This window comes from Pantherophis guttatus, chromosome 8 (assembly GCF_059756535.1).
Source record: "Pantherophis guttatus breed Tessera chromosome 8, ASM5975653v1, whole genome shotgun sequence".
Lineage (NCBI taxonomy): Eukaryota > Metazoa > Chordata > Lepidosauria > Squamata > Colubridae > Pantherophis > Pantherophis guttatus.
The window spans coordinates 10,122,785-10,140,476 of NC_142070.1; the positions used below are offsets into that span (position 1 = coordinate 10,122,785).

The window sequence follows — 17,692 nt, forward strand, 5'->3', positions numbered from 1 at the left end:
CCAGAACTAGTCAGAACCTGCTAAATACCATCCCTGCAGCATATGCCCAAAAATGTGTTCATTCTTGTGACATGGAATCCAGGAACAATCAGTCAATTGACAATATTTAAATTAGAATTAGAAACAATTCTAAACAATTCTAAACTTTTACTAACGTGTTATTCTTTCCTTTTATTTGGCCCCACCCCCAATCTATTGCTGCCTTCCGAGTCCCAGCTGATCGGTTAGAAGGAAAAAAACTGTTTAAACTCTTGCCGCGGGGCTTCAAAGGGCCGCCCTACAGCTGATCAGTGTTAAAAGGCAGTGTGGTGGTAGACCGGTGCCTCAAAAAACAAATGAGTAGACCAGTGCCTCCAAAAACAAATGGGTAGACCGGTGCCTCCAAAAACGAATGAGTAGACCGGTACAGCTCTGCAAGCTGTTAAAACCTGGTAGACCAGTACCTCTGCTAAATCCTAAAGAATTGTCACATGACCGTCAAGCCACGCCCACAAAATAAGCCACGCCCACAGAACCGGTAGTAAAAAAATTTAGAACCCACCCCTGCTCCAGAACTGTCGAAGTACATGTAATAAGTCACATATAGTTCAGTTGCGATTCTTTGTCAGTAAGGATGAGGACATTCGGAAAGGAACTACAAAATCATACATGTTATGATACATAATCTCCAGTTATTTAAGAAGAAATCAATTGACGAAAACGCTTCTCCCCCAGAAGTGGGTTTCTCTGAATCATTTAACGGATTCATTTCAAGGATTACTTGAAAGTAATGGGTTTCAACAGAGCTTCTTCGCTGATGACACCTGGAGAAAATTGCCCGGTTAATGTGCAGTTCCACCACCTGTCCCTGAAAGCACCAGTGGCATGAATGAAAGATGTTCAAAGGATTTGAATGATATCCCAGTCTTGCCTTTAACTTGTTCAATTTCAAAAGCAGTGTTACTGAACACTGAAATCTTGATGAATTCTCCCTTAAAGAGTTTTTGAAAGCTGGGCTAACTTTCTGGCTCCTTTCATTCGGCTTTTTAACATACTTTGTGAAAATTTCTACACATCTTACCTACTAACACCAACATTATTGACAAATTTCATCGCTGACTGTTCGTGATACACAATCCAGGAAGTCTGTCTTATGATCCTCAAAGAAGACAACATGAAAAGTCCAAGAACAAATCTCCAATTTAAAATCTATACTAGCTTGTCCAGAACTAGGCATCCTTCAGATGTGTTTGAATGACAACTCATAATATTCCTCCTGACCAGAAATTCTAAAGGTTGCAAACTCAAAGTAACTAGAAGGCACTAGGTTGAAAAAAGTTGTCATACATTGTTCCAATCAGGGTGGATTTGATTTAAATCGAGTCGATTTAAATCATGATTTAAATCATGATTTAAATCACTAGTAAAAAGACTTGATTTAAATCAACTCAATTTAAATCATAATTTTTAAAGAGCAACTGCCATCTCTGCTACTCCTTTGACCCGCTGTTGACTCACCGATAGTCCCAGTGTTGCAGAATATATAGCCTTGTGCTACATAACTAAGCTCCATTTCATGCTGAATAAACTAAATTATTTATGTATCTTAAATAGAAAACTATCTTACGATAGATTTTTACCCCAAAAGTTTTTTATTAAAATAAATTCAATAAAAATCAAAAAAATCTGATTTAAATAAAAAAAATCCGATTTAAATAAAAAAAATCCAATTTTTTTGATTTTTTAAAAAAAAATCATTGATTTTTATCCACCCTGGTTCCAATAGAAGAGAATATTTGTAACTCAGGGTTGAACTGTGGGATCCTAGTGCTCTCTTGAGCTTGGCTGTTTTCTTCAAGACATTTCATTACCCAACTAAGGAACACCATCAGTTCCCTTCATCAGATAATAATTCCTGATTCATACACACAAGGAGAGCATTATGAAATGGCAAACATGAGCTAGAACCCAGGGGATATTTCCTAGATTTCAAAGCACTCGCTCAGGGGTGTCCAACCGTGGCAACTTTAAGCCTTGCATACTTCAACTCCCAGAATTCCTCAGTCAGCCATGAGGAATTCTGGGAGTTGAAGTCCGCAAGTCTTAAAAGTTGCCAGGTTTGGAGACCCCTGCGCTATATGATAAAACTACCACTGATGCTTGAAGCATGGGGCAGAAGAGGAAACTAGAATAAGTGTTTTGGATGTTGTGGGAACAAAACCAAGGTTAGTTCATAATTTACACCACAGGTGACGATATCCATTCCTTCTCTTCACCAGATAACATCTTACATCTCCTATTCCCAATCTCTTGCTTTCCAAACACACCTGGTTAATGCCATTTTCGTAATTCCTGCTAAGAGCTGTTTGCCATTGGAGTGATCGAAAAGGCCAATAGATAAGCAAGCAAGTAATAAAACATCTGGAAGTACTCAACTGAATAATGTGTGCTATGTAAAATAGTGGGGAGAAAGCTATCCTATCTAATACGGAGCTCTAGTTAGATGCTCAAATGGGGGAATGTTCCATCCAAAAAAAGAAAATAGCTTTCACATCATACAAGATATTCATGGTATAGTACCAGTTCTAGAGAATAGAATAGAATAGAATAGAATAGAATAGAATAGAATAGAATAGAATAGAATAGAATAGAATAGGGTAGGGTAGGGTAGGGTAGGGTAGGGTAGGGTAGGGTAGGGTAGGGTAGGGTAGGGTAGGGTAGGGTAGGGTAGGGTAGGGTAGGGTAGGCTAGGGTAGGCTAGGCTAGGCTAGGCTAGGCTAGGCTAGGCTAGGCTGGGGCTGGGGCTGGGGCTGGGGCTGGGGCTGGGGCTGGGGCTGGGGCGGGGCGGGGCGGAGCGGAACGGAACGGAACAGAACAGAACAGAACAGAACAGAACAGAACAGAACAAAACAAAACAAAACAGAACAGCTTTACTCTCCAAGTGTGATTGGACACACAAAGAATTTGTCTCCGGTGCATAAGCTCTTAGTGTACATACAAACAACAAGGTAACATAATCAGTGCACATACAAACATACAAACATCATCTACATACAAAGAAGTATACATATAAGCAACAAGGTAATATAACCAACAGGTCCCAATAGGCGAAGGTAGTAGAAAAGATGAAAAGGAAATAATAATAATAGTAATAATAATAATAATAATAATAACAATAACAACAACAACAACAACAACAACAACAACAATAACAATAACAATAACAATAACAACAACAACAACAACAACAACAACAACAACAATAATAATAATAATAATAATAATAATAATAATAATAATAATAATAATAATAATAATAATAATAATACAGCCATACTACATGGGGAAGAAGATCTATACCTACATACAACTCCTATACCATCAGAAATTTCTTCCCTTGCACTAAAGCAGAGGTCTTCAAACTCCAAGCTTTGCTGGCTGGGGAATTCTGGGAGTTGAAGTCCACAAGTCTTAAAGCTGCCAAGTTTGAAGACCTCTGCATTAAAGCATCTCAAGCAGTCCCAGGAAGCTAAAGAAGCTTGTTGTGCACATCCTTCAAAGCACAGAGATACATCTGTTCACCAACCTCATCTCCTTGCTGCGGTCGCATCAAAGACACCCTGTCATACTGCCGCCTTAGCAAAGCCCAAAGGGCATCAAGTCGACCCTGTAAAGAGAAGCCCAGGAAGACTTGTGATGATTTGGCAGAGGTGAGAACCGTTCCTCCAACCCATTAACCATCCCTGAATATATCTCAGGCATCCTCCTCCAACCAAATGACACTGCAGGACAACAGCCGCTCCTTAAATGGGATGCTATTAGGTATAAATTCTCTTTAATGGGAACACATTGAGCCAATGATGCATGAGTAAGTACTTCCTAACGGTGTGTTAAATGAGTTGGAAATTCCTAATTCTGGGCTCTTAAAACACACAGACGAAGATCAAACAAAGCTCTTCAAGTAATCCTAAACTCGTTTATTCAAAATACTTGACTCTACGGGGCATACTTTCAAATATCTATATGCAGGTAGCCCTCGACTTACGACCACAGTTGAACCCAAAATTTATGTTGCTTGAGTGAGAAATTTGTTAAGTGAGTTTTGCCCCATTTTACGACTTTTCTTGCCGCGTTTGTTAAGCGGATCATTGCCGTTGTTAAGTGAGTAACACGCTTGTTAAGTGAATCTGTTTTGCTCATTTTCTTCGCTTGTTAGAAGGTTGCAAAAGAACCTTCTAAAAGAACTGTCATAAATGTGAATCAGTTATGGAGCATACGAAATGTAAATCACATGACCATGAGATCATAAGTGTGAAAAATAGTTGTAACTTCGAATGGTCATTAAGCGAACTGTTGTAAGTCGAGGACTACCTGCATTCAGGATTTCCACCTAATATCCTTTGATCTGGATTAAAGACTGTATAATATCTCTGTTTAAGTAAAAAAAAAATTGCGAATGAAAACGGGCAATCGTTGGATGATGCAAAGTTTCCTTGGATATAAATGGTAAGAAATCGTTTAAAAATCCAATAAAATACAAACAGGGTTATTTTTAATTACTTCTTTGTATAATTTTGTATAACATAACATTAGATTGAAGTACAAGTAGTCCTCGATTTAGGACTGGTCATTTAACAATTGTTTGAAGTTACAACAAATCTCCTTTATGGGATTTGAACCATCATGGCCTCAACCCTGTCAGCCTTTCATATAAACCCCCCCCTCCCCAAAACTTAAAACTCTGGCTCTGTTCCTGAGCCTGTGGCACTGAATAGGCCAAGGGTCTCATTTCCTGGCTCTACAGGTAGCCCTTCACTTACGACCACAATTGAGCCCCAAATTTTCTATTGTTAAGTGAGACAGTTGTTAAGTGAGTTTTGCCCCATTTTACAACCTTTCTGGCCACCATTGCTATGTGAATGGCTGCAAAGTAGTAAACACAGTAACATGGTTGTTAAGTGAATCTCACTTCCCCATCAACTTTTACTTGTCAGAAAGTCAAGCCAAAAAAGTGATCGCATGACCCAGGAACTCTGCAACTGTCCTAAATGTGAATCAGTTGCATTTTTGATCATATAACCATAGGGGGTGCTGTGATGGTCGTAAGTGTGAAAAACGGTCGTAAGTCGCCTTTTTCAGTGCCATTATAAACTTTGAACCGTCGCTAAGTAAACTGTTGTATAAATCAAGGACTCCCTTGTATGGCTAACGGGCCAAATATCTTGCTCTTGTGTTATCTGAAATTAGATGTTTTTAATGTGGTTTTACTCGTTTCGCCGTTTTTATTGTTTTAAAATGTTTGTTTTTTTAAAAAATTTTTAATTGTGGTATATTTCTGAACCGTGACCCACCCGGAATCATTGACTGAGATGGGTGGCCACTGACATCGAATGAATGAATGAATGAATGAATGAATGAATGAATGAATGAATGAATGAAACAAATACAAAGCAAACTTGATATTCAATGATAAAGGAGTCATCAAGTACCTTAATAGGTGTGTACCATTTTTCCTGGGAGGGCAATGAGGTAGGCTTTGGTTTTGGTGGTCTATTAAGAATCGGCTCATCTCCTTCCTCGGGCAGTTTCACCACTGCGTTTTTCGCTTTCTCTAGCCGGGCTCCTTCCTCAGTTGACCCTTTGTCACCCCAACGAACCTAAACAAAACAAATATTCACATCAGACGTTTATTTATTTATTTTTATTTTATTTGTTTCCATTTCTATACCGCCCTTCTCCAATTAGGACACAGGGCGGTGAACAGCCAAAGTAAAAAACAGAACATACAAAATTTAAAAAACAGTTTAAAATAATTAAATATTTTGGCCGTAAATTAAAACAATCCGATTTAAAATCAATTTAAAATTTAACTCAAGCCAGCCCAGCTAGTTGAAATAAATAGGTTTTCAGGGCCCAACGGAAAATCCGGAGGTCTGTTATTGTACGTATCTCTGGGGGGAGGTTGTTCCAGAGGGTGGGCGCCGCCACAGAGAAGGCTCTGCCCCTGGGGGTCGCCAGCCGACATTGTCTGGCGGACGGCACCCGGAGGAGGCCCACTCTGTGCGAGCGAACTGGCCGGTGGGAGGCTATTGGTGGCAGAAGGCGGTCTCGTAGATACATCATGGACTTGAACACAAGAAACTGGACCCTTTTGCCATTCAGAGTCAATATACCAATAAAGGAGAATATTGTATTTTTCAGAGTATAAGACGCACTTTTTCCCCCCTAAAAGAGGGTGAAAATTGGGGTGCATCTTATACACCCAAATGTAGCCTCGCCCACGAGGCCAAGGACGCGAGGCACGGAGGAGGCGATGGTCTGTGGCAATCCCTGCAGCTCCAAAAAAGGAAGAAGCGATTCAACAAAGAAGCAATATTGATGCTTTGGAGAATTCTGAGTGCGTCAGGGTTATTTGGGGCTTCAACCATCCTTTCATGAGCCTCACTTAAGCCAATTTTACTATCGCTATACTATCCTACATCGTTGAAGCCGAAGCTAAGAGATAATGGCTTGCTTATCTCTGCCTGCTACATGAACTTAGGCGTACTGAATCATTTCAAAACTATTCCAGCTGCGTTTCCAGTACAAATATCACCCTTATAAAATCACTTGGCTGGCACACAGTGAGAATACTCATACGGTGCTATATATATTTTTTCCTCCAAAAATAACTAAAAATTGACTTGAAAAGCCTTATTGTTTCTTTGGCATTCAGTTGCTTGAAACAAATCTCTGTTACTCAGGGCCCTAATGAAATCATGGAATCGGTTCTTTCCTAAGCTATGAAAAGATAGTCAAAATTGTTCTATATACCGTATTTTTCGGAGTATAAAACACACCTTTTTCCCCCCTAAAAGGGAGTGAAAATTTAGGTGCGTCTTATATACCGAATGTAGCCCCGCCCACCCACTGGCCCCCACCCTTTGGCCTCTGCCTCCCAGCAGTTACCTCCTTACAAGCAAACAGCATGAAAAAACAGCTCCTTTCAGCTTCAGCACAGCCTAATTAGCACAAGTTGATTGGATCGGCCTCCCGACTCTCAGCTGATTTGCTCTCAGCTGTTTTGCACAGGGCTCTGCTGCTTGCTGCAAAGAGGTAAATTGATGGAGCAGATTTTAATTTTTTCCCTTGTGCTAATCAAGCTATGCTGAAAATGAAAATGAAAGTAAAGCAGGCTGTTTGATGCAACGAGGCAAAATTGCGCAGAGGCAGAGGGAGATTTCTTTTTCTTCTTTCCTCACCAAAAAAGGTAGGTGCGTCTTATACTCCGGTGCGTCTTATACTCTGAAAAATACGGTATTTGGGGGGGGGACCTACAAGGACATCCTTGTAGCCCAATTCCCATTTTTAAAAAGCCAATGTGCCAAATTGACATCAAAGCTTATCAAGATCTTACCCAACCTTGCTAAGAACTGATTTCAGTAGAGTCATAGGAAGAGTGACTTCTAATCTTTTATAGATACAATTTAATGCGAAGAAAAGCTGGAACAACCAAAAGTTCATCCAGTCACTATATCCGGTTTCTACAAATGATCAATCACATGCCTCAGTCAGTAAATGAGGCACAAAAACAATAATTTAATGATAGTCCACAAGCAACTCACAGCAACATTTTCAAACATATTTGAAAATGCATAATTCCAATTGTTGTAACTTAGTTCTCTCTTAGATCTGTCTTTCATTGACTTTTCAAAAGTTAAAGATAAAATTTACACCTGCAAGCATATTGCTAATGGACTGTGTGGAGAACCAGAGTCTTTTTCTGTGCTCTTTTATACATCAACCAATAACACTCATTCAGTGGTATTAGATTATGGATGAGTGGCATGATGGCCTAGTGATGAAGACACTCGCCTCCCACTCGGAAGGTTGAGAGTTCAATCCTAGGTAGCTTTTCTCTCCTGAGGCATTTAGAAAAAATATCTGCTCTGAACTCCACGTAGGTGTCAGGAAGGGCATCCAGCTAGTAAATGCTCAGCTCCATCCAGTCACCCAACCCTACCCTGAATTAAGGGACTACAGGGTCATAAAAAAGAGAGAGTTATTCGGTTATGGAAAAGAAGAACATTGATCTCTTCATCCACTTTTCTTCAAACTATGTCTTCTGACCAGTGGTGAAATGTAAAATTTGTTACTACCGGTTCTGCGGGCGTGGCTTGGTGGTGGTGGGTAATGTGACTGGGTGGGCATGGCCAACATTTTATTTTTTTTTACTTTTAAAAGCATTTTTTCTACAACCTCTTCAGCTGAAAAAAAAATGCTTTTAAAAGGATCTGACGATTCCAGCTGAGTTGCCTGATCGTCAGAGACTTTTTTTTCTTTTAAAAGCATTTCTTCTACAACCTCCCCGGCTGAAGAAGTTGTAGAAAACAATGCTTTTAAAAGCCTCTGACGATCAGGCAACTCGGCTGGGATCGTCAGAGGCTTTTAAAAGCATTGTTTTCTACAACTTCTTCGGTCGAGGAGGTTGTAGAAAAAAATACTTTTAAAAGCCTCTGACGATCCCAGCTGAGCCATGCGATCATCAGAAGCTTTTTTTTTTTTACTTTTAAAAGCATTTTTTCGGCCGAAGAGGTTGTAGAAAGAATGCTTTTAAAAGTTTTAAAAAAGCCTCTGATGGTTGCGTGGCTCAGCTGGGCATGGGGGTGGGGGGGGAACAGGGATTTTTGATACTGGTTCTCCGAACCACTCGCCACCATCGCTACCAGATTGGGCGATCCGGTCCGAACCGGGAGCATTTCACCCCTGTTTCTGACCCTCAAATGGGCACTTTTCGATTCTGAAATGAAACTTATAAAACGAGAAGCAATGCTGAACTCCCAGAATTCTTCAGGAGAACTCCCGGAAGTCCACAAGTCATAAAAGGGCTATAGTTTCCCTACCCCTGTCTTTGAACAATAAAAAAAGAATGTTAGTAATCATTACTTATTCATACTATTAGAATAATCAGAGCACAGCAAGCATAGAATTGCCGTAGAGAGCAGGTAAGGACCGATTCTCACAGCAGCGAAAAAATTAACAACAATGGACCACCCAGTGGATCGAATGAGGTCATCGTACTTTGCAGGCATTGCTATAATCGCTACTCCACCTCAATTCCTGGAGGAGAACCCAAAGTCACAGCTGCTTTCTAGCAAAAGTACTCAAGGCCGTGGACTTCACAATCATAAAACTGTATCATTAATCAATAATACAACAACCCCAATGAGGTTGCTTCATCTCTTGACATTTTACATCCTTCCAAACCCATCAGATTCCATGGAAGCCGCACAACTTTTTTGCAATCATTACCAATTGAACCACAATTCAGAAGATTCAGCTGCTGCCCCACCAAAGCAGAAGCCCAGTTGCTCTGGCTGAGCTTCGCATCCGGCAATACAGCATCAAAGTGTGAAGCTGTCTCCCTCCCCTCAACTCATATGACATGGGAATAATAGGTATAATACCAGAAAGTTATGATAAAGGGATTATATCAGGGGTGAAATCAAGCAGGTTCTGACAGGTTCTGGAGAACCGGTAGCGGAAATTTTGAGCAGTTCGAAGAACTGGGAAATATTACCTCTGGCTGGCTCCAGAGTGGGGTGGGAATGGAGATTTTGCAACATCCTTCCCCCAGGAGTGGGGAGGGAATGGGGATTTTGCGGTATCCTTCCCCCAGGAATGGGGAGGGAATGAGGATTTTGCAGTATCCTATCCCCCAGGAGTGGGGAGGTAATGGGGATTTTGCAGTATCCTTCCCCGAGTGGAGAGGGAATTGGGATTTTGCAGTATCCTTCCCCCAGGAGTGGTGAGGGAATGGAGATTTTGCAGTATCCTTCCCCTGGAGTGGGGTGGGAATGGAGATTTTGCAGTATCCTTCCCCTGCCACGCCCACCAATCCACACCACGCCCACCAAGCCACGCCCACAGAACCGGTAGTAAAAAAAATTGAATTCCACCATTGGACTATATACTTAATGTTACATGTATTGACAGCAGCGAGAATCCTATGTGCACAGTATTGGGAAAATGAGAACACCCCGCCAGATGAAAACATAATCTGGAAAATACTGGACTGTGCAGAGATGGATAGATTGACATTGAAAATAAAAGATAAAGGAGATACAGAGTACTATTTAAAGTGGAATAGGTTTTATCAATGGTTAGAGCTGAGAGGTAGAAATTAGATTTAGAAAGATCATTGTTATCTGTAAGTAAAATATGAATGTTGTCTATAATTATAAGCATGCTAGTATAATTAATATTATCATAGATAAGCTAATATAATTATAAATATTGCTGTAGTTATTACGTGTATATCGTTATCACTATCAGTATATCTGTTATTTTTTTCTTTTGTAAAATGAAGTGCCTGGACAATACACCGTCTTCAAAATATTTATATATAAATAAAAAAAAACTTGACTTAAAAAAAAAGATGTCATATCTCATACGGCAGTGTTCAATCGTGCGCTACTGACCTCCATTCTTTTAATCCCACCAACTCCTCGTCCACCGTAGTAGGAAGCATCCACTGTCGGCCATTTTTTGGAAGGCAAAGGATCTTCTTCTTCCTGAGGAAAATCGAAGAACGTTTTATTTTGGAGGTGGAATTAATTTAGGTTTTTGAAGAAAAAAAATAACAACATTCCTCATAAATATCTAAAACCAGTTTATTCACAGGCTACTTTTTCCTAACGATGGTGCGAGACAAAACAATAAGAAGCCAAGGAAAATACAGATAATCCTCGCCTTTCGGCTATAATTGAGCCCAGAATTCATGTTGTGAAATGAGAAATGTGGCATTTTAGGACTTTTCTTGCCACAGCTGTTAAGGGAATCGCTGCAGTTGTTAAATTGATAACACAATTGTTAAGTGAATCTGGCTGCCCCATTGGCTTTGCATGTCAGGTGGTTGTAAAAGAGGATCACCGTCATAAATATGAAGCAGTTGTCAAGCATCCGAATGTAAATCACATGACCATGGGGATGCTGTAATGGTCATAAGTGTGAAAAAGTGGTCATAAGTCACATTTTTCAATGCCATTGTAACTTTGAATGGTCACTAAATGTTGTAAGTCAAGGACTAGCTGTATTAAAGGACAATAGGCTATACCTCGGACATAAAATATAAATGTCAAATTAATGGTTGTTGAGGAGCTTCCCACATAGCACCCATATATTTCGAATGGCATAAAATATTAGTTGTACAGCATGCTAAAAACAGGATAAAAACTGTTGCTTTATTTTTTATTTTATTTTATTTTTCTTATAAGAGGTTTTTAAATGAAACCGTTTTCCCCAAACTAACTGAATAAAAATTGTCAACATATTTAGCACAGCTTAAATATAGCCATTAACAAATTTTCATGGTTTAAAAACCTTTTCCGTCAAACGAAGGCATTAAAATCTACCACAAATACACCAGAATCGGTGTCAGAAGCTAAACGAGTTACGGACCAACAAAGTTTCCACAATCTGCTACCCTTCTAAATTTGAGGGACTTAAAACTTCCAAAATTCACAGTCCATATGGCCGTTCTTGCTAGGAACTTTGGGATTTGAAGTCCAACGTATCGAGAGTGCAGCGGGTTATAAAAAGCTGATTTGAAATGCTCTCGTGAACCTTCTGAATATTGAATTAAAAAAAAAATGATAAAAGACTCCTTGTGTTGGGATGAAGGACTGGTGACTACACAGACGTATCTCTGTAGTTTTCTCATCAATCACTGAAAGCGGGTTTGCTAAGGCCTTCTTCGCAGAATGTGAAACTTCTTTATTCAAAAAAGAAGAGTAGTTTGTCTGCTTCAAATAATGCATGTTTAAAAATGAAAGGCATGCCTTATAATTCACTGAGAATGCACTAGATGACACCAGTCAGGCATTTGCAGACACTGACCCCTCCCCCGCCCTTTTGTCAAAATGATGAATGCAATAGCCTGCAATGCAAAATTCACCTCTTGAAGCGTTTGTGTGATGTACAATGCATGCACAACAGAGGGAAGGCCCGCCTTATCAGGGTGTAACACTGCTTCCGTCAATCTGACCTTCTCTATTTATTTAGGTGTATTCTCCCTGTAATTATTTTTACAAATAACTCAAGCTGGCAAATTTATCCAACAAACCTTCCTCTTCCTATTTTCCCCAAAACAATAACCTTTTGAGGTTGGTTGGGATGAGAGAGAATGATTGGCCCAAAGTCAACCAGTTCGCTTTCATGGTTAAGGAGGGACCAGAACTCATCATCTCCTGGTGATTGACCCAAAGTCAACCAATTGGCTTTCATGGCTAAGGAGGGACCACAACTCACCATCTCCTGGTGATTGGCTCAAAGTCAACCAATTGGCTTTCATGGCTAAGGAGGGACCAGAACTCACCATCTGCTAGTGATTGGCCCAAAGTCAACCAGTTGGCTTTCATGGCTAAGGAGGGATCAGAATTCACCATCTCCTGGTGATTGGCCCAAAGTCAACCAGTTGGCTTTCATGATTAAGGAGGGATCAGAACTCACCATCTCCTGGTGACTGGCTCAAAGTCAACCAGTTGGCTTTCATGGCTAAGGAGGGACCAGAACTCACCATCTCCTGGTGATTGGCTCAAAGTCAACCAGTTGGCTTTCATGGCTAAGGAGGGATCAGAACTCACCATCTCCTGGTGATTGGCCCAAAGTCAACCAGTTCGCTTTCATGGCTAAGGAGGGACCAGAACTCACCATCTCCTGGTGATTGGCCCAAAGTCAACCAATTGGCTTTCATGGCTAAGGAGAGACCAGAACTCACCATCTCCTGATGATTGGCCCAAAGTCAACCAGTTCGCTTTCATGGCTAAGGAGGGACCAGAACTCACCATCTCCTGGTGATTGGCCCAAAGTCAACCAATTGGCTTTCATGGCTAAGGAGGAACCAGAACTCACCATCTCCTGGTGATTGGCCCAAAGTCCACCAGTTGGCTTTCATGGCTAAGGAGGGACCAGAACTCACCATCTCCTGGTGATTGGCCCAAAGTCAACCAGTTCGCTTTCATGGCTAAGGAGGGACCAGAACTCACCATCTCCTGGTGTTGGGCCCAAAGTCAACCAATTGGCTTTCATGGCTAAGGAGGGACCAGAACTCACCATCTCCTGGTGATTGGCCCAAAGTCAACCAGTTGGCTTTCATGGCTAAGGAAGGACCAGAACTCACCATCTCCTGGTGATTGGCCCAAAGTCAACCAATTGGCTTTCATGGCTAAGGAGGGACCCGAACCCATGATCCCCCGCTTTCTAGCCTGGTCCCTAAATCAGTAGACCAAACTGGCCCTCCTCTCCCCACAGATATCATTGGGAGACAAACAACTTTTTTTGAAGTAGTATGGTGAGATAAGGCAGCAATCAAATTTAACAATAAATAAATAAATAAATAAATAAATAAATAAATAAATAAATAAATACTTCTTAGCAAGGTGATCAAAAATTAAAGTTTCTTCGTGCCTTAAAACGTACAACATCTGCTTTACTGTGGATCGATATATCTACTGCCTACTCTTCTGAGCCAGCCTTTCAAGATGCAACCCCAGCAAAATATGCTTCAGGTTCCAGCTTCTGCAACCCCTTTTCATAATGAACAAGATGCCTGGATCACTGAGTCAATTCAAACCTGTGGGATCCCGGGTGCTCTCTGAGCTTGGTGGTTTTCTTGCAGGTGTTTCCGTTACCAAACTAAATAACATCACCAGCACTGATGACGTTGCCTAGTTTGGTAATGAAACGTCTTTCAAGAAAGCCACCAAGCTCAGCAAGACCCCACAATTCAATCCTAAACTACAAATATTCTCTCCTATCAATTCAAACCTGAGCGTGCTGGGATGGACAAGTTGCAATCCACTAGTCAACCCCTGTCTCCTCTGGGATGGCCAGAAAGAGAGGAGAAATGAAGGTCTCCTAGCAAGCCAACTTCTTTTCCAATCGCCCGTGCCAGCTAATTTAAAAAAAAAAAAATGTACTGGAGAAAAGAACTGGGGTGCATATTCAAACACCCCATATTGCAGCCTTGCCCCAAAGCGGCTGGCGCTACAACAGCTCCCATTTTTCCCTGAGAGTCTGGTCAGTAGTCATTCTACGATAGCAGCTGCAGAATCAACCCATCAGGGAAATAACCCAATGTTTACAGGTTTTCTTTGGTCGATGGCATCTATAATTCCCCCTTAAAGAAATACAGAGGATTGATTCTGTGCATTTTCCAAGGAAGAAGTAATTATCGCTCTTCTTGTATGATCGCCCTGAAGTTAAGGCTACACTGCAAGTAGATAATGGATTTACATAATTTACATAATGAAGCTTTGGTAGTACAGTGGTCTAAAGCACCCTGTTATTAAGACCAGCTGCCTGCAATTACTGCAGGTTCGAATCTCGCCAGGCTCAAGGTTGACTCAGCCTTCCATCCTTTCTAAGGTAGGTAAATTGAGGACCCAGTTGTGGGGGCAATAAGCTGACTTTGTATAAATATACAAAAGAATGAAGGCTATTGCTTAGCACATTGTAAGCCGCCCTGAGTCTCCGGAGAAGGGCGGCATATAAATCAAAAATTTTTTTAAAAAGTGTGTCCTAACACCCCTTTTAAGGACTTCTGAACATACAGAGACAAAAAGAAAGCGCAGCACACCGAAGAAGAAAAAAATACAGATGCGCAAGGCGTTTAATGCAGCCTGATCCGAAGATTATTTCCACGTTTACAATACTGTTTGGTGGAGTAAGATATTCTGTGAATTAGACACACGCTTGCTGGCATCCTCACCCACAAAATGCATAAACTGAGCATTCTGGTTATGTTGCAAGGAAAATCAATTTGCAGCGGAATGTATTTTGAAGTGCTTATTACAATCCAATTCCTGTTGAGTTGCCACGCAGCAACACTTTCCTCGCGCACTTTGGGGGATAACCAATCTAGCTAACATAGTGTGCCCTATAAAAGGGAATGTTGTGCTTTAACCGGCTAACTCCCCCGCCCTTTTATGGATAGCTAACCCTTTTGGATATCCAGCTAAAGTTGACGGATATGATTACACAATTTTATAAAGCCTCCTGAAGAGTCTGGGGTTCAATATAATCAGGGTGCAAAAAAAAAAAAAAAAAAACCAGAAGGATAGAGCTAATAAGCTTTAGGGTTCAAAAAGCAAAAAAATACCGGTCTGTTTCATTCTTACCCATCCAAACTGTGGCTAAAATACAGACCTTAGAATTTAGAATAGAATAGACTAGAATAACAGAGTTGGAAGGGATCTTGGAGATCTTCTAGTCCAACCCCCAGCTTAGGCAGGAAACCCTACACCACTTCAGACAAATGGTCATGCAACATCTTCTTAAAAACTTCCAGTGTTGGAGCATTCACAACTTCTGGAGGCAAGTTATTCCACTGGTTGATTGTTCTAACTGTCAGGAAATTTCTCCTTAGTTCTAAATTGCTTCTCTCCTTGATTAGTTTCCACCCATTGCTTCTTGTCCTGCCCTCAGGTGCTTTGGAGAATAGCTTGACTCCCTCTTCTTTGTGGGAACACCTGAGATACTGGAAGACTGCTATCATGTCTCCCCTGGTCCTTCTCTTCATTAAACTAGACATACCCAGTTCCTGCAACCGTTCTTCATATGTTTTTAGCCTCCAGTCCCCTAATCATCTTTGTTGCTCTTCTCTGCACTCTTTCTAGAGTCTCCACCTTTTTTTTACATCGTGGCGACCAAAACTGGATGCAATATTCCAAGTGTGGCCTTACCAAGGGATTACATTAACACTTCGCGTGATCTTGATTCTATCCCTCTGTTTATGCAGCCTAGAACTGTGTTGGCTTTTTTGGCAGCTGCAGCACACTGCTGGCTCATATTTAAATTGTTGTCCACTAGGACTCCAAGATCCCCCTCACAGTTATTGAGCAAGGTACCACATATACAGTACCTGTGCATTTTGCACCTTGCACATCTGTATTTTTCCTTCAGTGTTCTACTTGATAAACCCCTTGTTTGTATGTGTGTGTGTATGTGTAGGCAGTACTGTGAAACCTTGTTTTTTCCAGGACCTCCAGGAAACAGGCTGCACGAGCAACAGACTAAACTCCCCTATGAATACATTCCACTGGCATGATGACATCATTGTGCAAATGACATCATCAGAATGACATCATCATCATACAAATCATTTAAATTATGCCAAGGACAAATTTTTGTCCTGCAGGAGGGGATGTAGGAGGGAGGCCAGGGGTGGGTTCTACTTACCTTTACTACCGGTTTGCAACGGGGTTGCGCACACGCTCTTCTGCGCATGCGCAGAAGCGTTTTCATGACATCAGGGTCAGTGGGCGGGGCCTCTCGCTTGCTTTACTACCGGTTCTGTAGAACCAGTGCGAACCGGGGGTAACCCACCACTGAGGGAGGCGTGCTGTGGGCCCCCATCGGCCAGGGTATTCTGGCTGGCAGGATCCAAGAGAAATTGTATTCCTAAATCATTGGCAACATGGTGATCTGCTTTTATAAACAGCAAGCCGCTGGAGCACTTTGGAAGCTTACCTCTATTGGAGCTGAAGGCTGGGGTCGAGGAGGATCCTTAATAACCTATTGATGAAAGGGACAAATTAGATGATAAAGATCATAATGGCAAAGGTTCATTAAAATCACACCATAGCAAGTCATTTTGATGGCGATACTTCTCCATTAGTTATCTCCATAATCCGCTAGCCATGGTTGGGGTAACAGAAATCTCACGGTGGCGCAGTGGTTAGAGTGCAGTACTGCAGGCTACTTCTGCTGACTGCCTGCAATTTGGCAGTTCAAATCTCACCAGGCTCAAGGTTGACTCAGCCTTCCATCCTTCCGAGGTGGGTCAAATGAGGACCCAGACTGTTGGGGGAAATAAACCACTTAGAGAAGGCTGTAGAGCACTATCTTTTTTTTATTTAATTTGATTTATATGCCGCCCTTCTCCGGAGACTCAGGGCGGCTTACAATGCGTTAAGCAATAGCCTTCATACTTTTGTATATTTATACAAAGTCAACTTATTACCCGCACAATCTGGCTCCTCATTTTACCTATCTTAGAAAGGATGGAAGGCTGAGTCAACCTTGAGCCTGGTGAGATTTGAACTTGCAGTAATTGCAGCCAGCTGGTGTTAATAACACTGTTAATAACAGTGCTTTAGTCTGCTGCGCCACCATGACTATGAAGCGGTATATAAGTCTAAGTGCTATTGTTATCCCCATGACTGTTATGAATTGGCAAAACAACTGTTGGATGATTGTTAAAGATGCTTAGTTATCATTAATTTGATTTGTGTCTCACCAGTGACTCTGGACCGATAAAGACACAAGAGAAAAAAAAAAAAAACCAAGATATAAAATTTATAATGACCATCAATTAAAAAGAAAAAAACCCAAATAAATTAAGAACAGGCCATAGACTCCAGTTAACCTAATGATTTCCTCCCTGGGAGCACGTCCAGATTTTGAAAGCTTTTCAGAAGACTGCAGAGATACAGCCAATCAAACCTCAGATTGCTAATGTATTTGGCTCTTAACTTGTTTTATTTAAAAAGAATGTGGTTATCACTCACGGCTTCCCATGGGCTGCAAATACAGGTACGATCGCAATTGAACCCTAATTTTCTGTTGCTAAGCGAGACCGTTGCTAAGTGAGCTTTGCGCCATTTTACATCCTTTTCTTGCCACTGCTGTTAAGTGAATCCCTGCGGTTGTTAAGCCAGTAACATGGTTGTTA

At 41.1% G+C, this 17,692-nt stretch overlaps 1 protein-coding gene across 1 annotated transcript in view; it reads right to left on the minus strand.

Annotated features, from left to right (window-relative positions):
• The window catches only part of ANTXR2 (ANTXR cell adhesion molecule 2), a 181,415-nt gene that overhangs the window by 71,605 nt on the left and 92,118 nt on the right, over nt 1-17,692 (minus strand). Inside the window, exons 13-16 of the mRNA XM_060687005.2 lie at nt 16,489-16,533; nt 10,440-10,532; nt 5,469-5,636; nt 3,566-3,646 (exon numbers count right to left, since the gene is read on the minus strand). Coding sequence (XP_060542988.1) covers nt 3,566-3,646; nt 5,469-5,636; nt 10,440-10,532; nt 16,489-16,533 — 387 coding nt within the window. The remainder of the gene's footprint in view (nt 1-3,565; nt 3,647-5,468; nt 5,637-10,439; nt 10,533-16,488; nt 16,534-17,692) is intronic.